Below are 6,727 nucleotides of genomic sequence, written 5' to 3'. Positions count from 1 at the left end.
GAAATAGCCTTTGCACAGCCAGCCTTGTACTCTTCTATGTTCAAAAAACTGTCGTCCATAAAATGTGTTGCACAAATTCGAACATCTGGGTTGTGCTGTTCTGTTGTAAATAAATCTTAACCAATGATTCCTAATTGCATCTACTTCCGGAAAGGCCAAATGAAGTGCTTTTGCTTTCGCACTGAATCACACAGAGTCTCACTGACATGGCTGCATCAACACTACTGCTGTTCCTGAAACCACGCCTTCTTTGTTTGCGTGCACATTTGGTTTAAGTCTAGCAAACATTATGCTAATATTTCCACATAGTGACGTAGATATGTGGGGGCGTGTTAGAACGAGACGTTTTAGGTAGGTGTGGCTGACTCTTTAACTTTTATAAAGAATATCTCTTTGGATTTGAGACTTTAGTCTTTGCAACTTTACAGATCTTCTTTATGCACCAAGAGCTTGTAACACTCCAAAGAGAAAGGAAAACTTGAAATCGCATCATATGACCCCTTTAAAATGCATAAGCTATATATACTATCATTTAAAATAAGCACACCTAAATATCCATTCTGTTTGAGAAAGGACTCAACCCAAGAGCTCTGGGCTTTGGAGTAGATGTCAGGAATGTAGATGGCTTTATCCTGCCTGCCTCCAACCACGGAGCCCTTCAAGCGGCCACTGTTAACCAGTTCTTCAAGCACCGCTGATAGACAAGACAGAACAAACAAGCCGTCTGTATGCAGAATGCTCAAAGAAGAAACGGCTGTGTAAAAAGGCAAACTGCAATACTCACAGTACATCAGATTCTCCTGAAAACCATAGAGATTTAGCAAGTTGTTGATCTGTGTAGGCCTAGGGATGGAAATCTCAAAACTGTTAAAAAACTACAGAGAAATTCATCTTTAAAGACAAAAGAGACTATAAGGAAAAGGTAAGACATAAAAATATTCCATTGACAAATACGAGAAATCAGAGATTCTTAGGAGATTTATAAAAAGAAATCGAATGTGCATTGGTTCAACACAATTACACGGTTAGTTAACCTAAAATTGACCCTCCTTTCAAAACCCATGAGATGTTTGAGCTCTGTTAACATATTTCATGTGTACTATGATTGAGTGTTGGTCAGTGGTATATGTGAATAAAAGCTTAAATTAAATCTGTTAATCATATTGATTACTTTTCATGATCACTTTATGAACTTTTTGAACATTTTGGATGATTGGACAGAAATCTCTCAGGCTTCATTAAAAATACATTTGTGCTTCAAAGATGAACAAAAGTCTTATGGGTTTGGAATGAGTAATTTTCATTTTTGGTTAAACTAACACTTTAATCAACAGGCTGATAACAGCACATTATTTTGATAACTTAGTAATAGTAAATTATTATTATATATTTTCCATTATCTATCCCATGATACAGACAGGGGGTGGAGTTACTTACCTTGTGATGGCACTGAACAGACCGCATATGCAAGCTTTGTGTCTGGAGAGGAACGCTTGTGTGAAGATCACTCCCCTGTTGTACTGATCAATCTGACCGTGGATCGCTCTGCCCAGCCTCGAGTTCAGCTCCTAGCAGAGTGTTAAACTTTCCGTTAAACTGTCCGAGAAGGCAGTCAAAAGACCATTTCGTTACAACTGGAAAAGAAGTATGTGTGTTGCTCATATAATGTTCTAGTATTTTTTTTTAAATGTAAAACAAATAAATGTTATGGTATAAAAATAATAAGAGTAAATCAATTATCCAAATTGACTACATTAGCTACTTTGTACAAAAGGTCAGGTTTTCTTGCTCAAAGCTAAAGCCCACAAGATGCTCTTTGGAACATTTTTAAATCATGCTGTGGAAAAGAAGCATCATTATTATTATTTAATGTGATTTACAGTTAACATTTACAGTTACATATTTTTTCATTTAGTACTGTCCTTAATAAGCTATTTCACATAGATGTTTACATATACTCACCATTCAAAAGTTTACATACCCTTTAATCTTAATACTATGTGTCCTTTTGTAATAGTCGTGTATGAGTCCCTCAGTTATCCTAAGTGTTAAAAGATGGATTTCAAAATCATAGTCACTGTTGGAAAAGGGTGCAAATATGCAGAAGATGCTGGAAAACTAAAGAATGTGCAGGAGCTGGGGGATTTTTCTGAAGAACAGCAGGCAGTTGAACTGCTCAGGACCAACAAGGGACTCATGAACAACTATCACAAAATATAAAAACAGTCGTGGATCATCCAGGAAATGACAAAAAAACAGGTTTTTAACATCTTTGCAAATTTATTAAAAATAAAAAACTTAAATGATTCCATTGCATAAGTACTCATACCCTTGTCTGGGACAGTTGAAATTTAGCTCAGGAGCATTCATATTGCTTGTAGATGTTACTACACTTCAAGTGAATTTAACCTGTGTCAAATTCAATTGAATGTGTATGATTTGGAAAGGCACACATGACTTAATAAAAGGTCTAACAGCTGAAAATGCATATCAGAGCAAAAACCAAGCCCTGAGGTCAAAATAACTGCCCGTAGAGCTCAGAAACAGGATTGCATCAAACCACACACCTGGGGAAGTGTTCAGAAAAAATTCTGCTGCATTGAAGGTTCACAGAATCACGTAACCTTCATTTAGACATTTGGAACAACCAGGACTCTTCCTAGAGCTGGCCTCCTGGCCAAACTGAGCAATTGATGGCAAAGGGTCTTGGTTAGAGTGGTGACCAAGAACCTGATGGTCACTCTAGTTGAGCTCCATGATCATATTGAACCTTGTATCACACAGCCAAATGTTATTCCACACAGAATATAGTTTCTACATGACACATACAGTGCCTTGCGAAAGTATTCATACCCCTTCATTTTTTTTTCACATTTTGTTATGTTGCTGCCTTATGTTAAAATTGCTTTAAATAACTTTTTTTCCCCCCCACATCATTCTACACTCCATACACTATAATGGCAAAGCAAAAAACGGGCTTTTAACATCTTTGCAAATGTATTAAAAATAAAAAACTTAATTGATGTGGGGCTGTTTTTCAGCAGCAGGGACTGAGGGACTCGTCAGAGAAGAAGAAAAGCTCAATGCACCAAAATATTGAGAAAACCCAGTCCAGAGCGTTCAGAACTGCAGACTGGGCAGAAGGTTCACCTTCCAACAGGACAATGAAACTAAACACACAGCAAGAGTGGTTTATAGACAACTCTGTGAATGTCCTTGAGTGGCCCAGCCAGAGACTGGGCTTGAACCCAATCAAATATTTCTGGAGAAACCTGAAAATGTGCATCTGCCCCCATCCGACCTGACAGAGCTTGAGGGGTGAAGAGACGAGGAGAAGAATGGCAGATGATTGCCAAATGCTGATGTGCAAATCTTGACACATCATACCCAAAAGGACTTGAGGCTGTAAAGGTGCTTCAGCTAAGTACTGAGTTAAGGGTTTGAATACTTATTTCAGTTTTTTTTATTTCTAATAAATTTACAAAGTTGTGACAGTTCTGTTTTTGCTTTGTCATTATGGGGTATGGAGAGTAGATTGATGTGGAAAAAAAATTAATAACAAGCAGTTTAACATAAGGCTGCAACATAACAAAATGTGAAATAAATGAAGGGGTATGAATACTTTCACAAGGCACTGTAGTATTAAGATTCATGTAAACTTTTGAATGGGGTCATTTTTATAAATTCAGTTATTATTTTGTCTTGTGGGGTATATGTAAACATCTGTTATGTGAAATAGCTTATTCAGGACAGTACTAAATAAAAAAAATAACATGCAATTTTCATGATCCCTCTTGCACATTCTGCAAGGGGTATGTAAACTTATGAGAACAACTGTATATGCAGAGATATGAAGACAGACACACCACGGTTTGACAATTACTGTAACTGCAATGCAAGCAGGTTTCTACAAACCGCTGAAAGATTGTTTCTCATAAAGATGCATTCTAACAAGAAGAATCCCAATACTTCACGCAGACTGGACTAACCTCAGTAAGAAAATCTCCTGGTAGATCATACATTTTGCAAAGCTCTGCGATGTTCACCTGTCCAGCCTCCTGGAGTTTATCATTCACCTCCTCAGCAAGCCGATCTAAGTATGTTCTTTACAGGAGAAGAAATGTATAACTGCATGACACATACGCCACCTACAAAGTTTACTAATATAATGACAGAACTGAAGAGCATTTTCAATAGTTTTCCCTCTCTTCTACAAGTAACGCTGTATTAGTTTTTCACTCACTCGTCAATCAGTTGACCCAGAATGAGCTGTGTGCCTTTGTCTGATTTGGCGATTTCACTTGCTCTGCTCTCCACATGCACCAAATCGACATTGATGATCTGTGAGAAACATTAAAGAATCATTAAAGGACTAGTTCACCCAAAAATGAAAATTTGTTCACCCTCAGGACATGATGTTGATGTTCCTTCATCTGAACAGATTTAAAGAAATGTAGCATTCCGTCACATGTTCACCAGTGGATCCTCTGCAGTGAATGGGTGCCGTCAGAATGAGAGTCCAAACAGCTGATAAAGACGTCACAATAATCCACAAGTAATCCACACCTCTCCAGTCCATCAGTTAACATCTTGTGAAGCCAAAAGCTGTGTGTTTGAATTAATTAAACTCATCCCTAAGCCGTTTTTAACTTCAAACCGTTGCCTCAGGCTAAAATGCCAGTCCTCGATCCAAAATATTGTTTCTTTTCAGTGAAAAAGTTTGCCTGAATCAGGAGAGAAATATGCACTAATCAAGCACTGATTACAAGCAAAAACTGTCCTAAACAATATGTTCATGGATTTTGATGTGCGAGTACTGAAGGAAGCATTAATAAGGAGTAGTGTGGATTATTGTGATGTTTTTATCAGCTGTTTGGACTCTCATTCTGACGGCACCCATTCACTGCAGAGCATCCATTGCTGAGCAAGTAATGTGATGCTAAATTTCTCCAAATCTGATCTGACGAAGAAACATCTTGGATGGAGTACCAAAAAAAAAAAAATTATTTTGAGGTGAACTCTTCCTTTAAAAAATGTATTCACATATAAAATCTGCCCTCCTTCATAGGATGCAAAGAAAATGTTTATGTTATGTTATATATCAAACCAACCTTTTGAAGATCCACAACATTAATCCTCCCTTAAAATATAAAGCAAAGCATTAGATTCGAACAGTCGTTTAGTAGACTCATACATACTTATTAAAGTCAAATAATTCAAGTATTCTACTAGCCTCTGTGCATATACAGCTCATCGCGCGCTTCTCGGCCGATCTGTGCAGGAGTCACATACTCTTTCCCATCCAGAGTGTGAACCACATCTAACTTCTTATCCTCCACCAGCTTGGCCACGATCTCGATGCAATTCCTCTCAGACAACCTTGAGTTCAACACACAAAGACACAATCTGTAGTTAACAAAACAAATTCTGAGGTCAAATCATACACGACAGGCAGCTACGTTCACAAATCAATAGTGCTATTTCTGGTTTCACTCAAAGCAATAGGGAATGCCTTCCCTTTTATTAACCATTTCATCAACCCTATTACGCCTACTCTATCATATTTGACATTTGAATTTGTAAGACCTCAAAACATGGTCAAAACTTTGCATCTTCTACACGTCCCTGATTGATATTATTTAGTATCTTTCTAAAAATGTCCACCTTCACGTTTTTTTTTTTTTTGACTGAAGCAAATGAGGTTTTTTTAAACATTTTTTAAAGAAAAATCATGCTAGAATGCATCATACAACAAGCTTTTTGAGGAATGTTTATTTGTACATCTGTCAATCATCATTGTATTGCATTATTAAGATATTATTTAAATATAGTATTTCTCTAAAGTCATATTATAGGCGATAAAGAGTGACAACTGATGTAAATATGCATTATAATAGTCTGCGACACTTTGACAATAATCTCACTGATTTATCTTATAAACTATCAGAATTTCATCTTACTTTTTGGCCATAAAAACAACAACATCTGCACAAAATTGCATATTTTTACTCGTAATACCATATGGTACTACATGATTTCCGTACTGTACTGTACTGTACAGGCTACAACGTGCTTGACACCGTAAGACAGTCCAAAGAGCATCACTGTGCACCATGACACGGCCCAAAATCGTGCAGTTACAACAAAAGCGCAGGTAAAGGATAGAAATGATCAGTTCTGACGCGTTATACAGCAGCGACGCTTGTAAATACCGAAGACGACGACGTTACATCGCGCGACCGTTAATGTCGCATGAAACTGAGCCGTCAGCTTTCCAATACTTTGTGGCTCAAGACTCTTTGTCAGTTTGCAAATTCTTGTTCAGGATATACTGCTTCAAGACATAAGAAAGCAGGGGGCGGGATGAAGCTCAACAGCAATAATAACAACAACAACAACAACAACATGGTTTTTACCTTTGGACAGTATCTGCAAACTGAGCTCTCTGAAAGTCCGCAGCTAGACGCCTGATTTCCTCCCAGTCTGCCGCCATGACTTCACTTAATTACAGAACTAGTGTTCTCGTCGCACTAAAGCATTTAATTAATTCTTGATTTTCAAATCAGTTCTTAATAATCTCACGCTGAAACTTCTGAGAGAAAAGACACGTCAGTCTCCTGTAAACGTCAGACGGAAACGCACGAGGGACAAACTAGACCGCGGCACCCTGCGTCAGTACCGAGCGGCAACCTCCCGCTCTCTCTCTTGAAGCCAACACGGAAGTTAC

The 6,727-nt window shown here is 37.8% G+C and overlaps 1 protein-coding gene across 3 annotated transcripts in view; it reads right to left on the bottom strand.

Annotated features, from left to right (window-relative positions):
* The window catches only part of LOC107755003 (E3 UFM1-protein ligase 1-like), an 18,165-nt gene that overhangs the window by 8,228 nt on the left and 3,210 nt on the right, over nt 1–6,727 (bottom strand). For 2 of the 3 annotated variants that reach the window (XM_016571649.1, XM_016571647.1), the window contains exons 1-8: nt 6,417–6,666; nt 5,234–5,379; nt 5,112–5,140; nt 4,244–4,341; nt 3,990–4,104; nt 1,438–1,568; nt 785–843; nt 548–694 (exon numbers count right to left, since the gene is read on the bottom strand). In XM_016571649.1, the coding sequence (XP_016427135.1) occupies nt 548–694; nt 785–843; nt 1,438–1,568; nt 3,990–4,104; nt 4,244–4,341; nt 5,112–5,140; nt 5,234–5,379; nt 6,417–6,493 (802 nt within the window). In that variant the 5' untranslated portion in view covers nt 6,494–6,666. Of the gene's footprint in view, nt 1–547; nt 695–784; nt 844–1,437; nt 1,569–3,989; nt 4,105–4,243; nt 4,342–5,111; nt 5,141–5,233; nt 5,380–6,416; nt 6,667–6,727 lie in introns of those variants that run through there. The other variant, XM_016571648.1, reaches the window with a different exon arrangement.

This window comes from Sinocyclocheilus rhinocerous, unplaced genomic scaffold (assembly GCF_001515625.1).
Source record: "Sinocyclocheilus rhinocerous isolate Xijiao unplaced genomic scaffold, SAMN03320098_v1.1 scaffold3064, whole genome shotgun sequence".
Classification (NCBI taxonomy): Eukaryota; Metazoa; Chordata; class Actinopteri; order Cypriniformes; family Cyprinidae; genus Sinocyclocheilus; species Sinocyclocheilus rhinocerous.
Note: the sequence above shows the minus strand (reverse complement) of the source record. Positions and strands in the feature narration are given on the sequence as shown.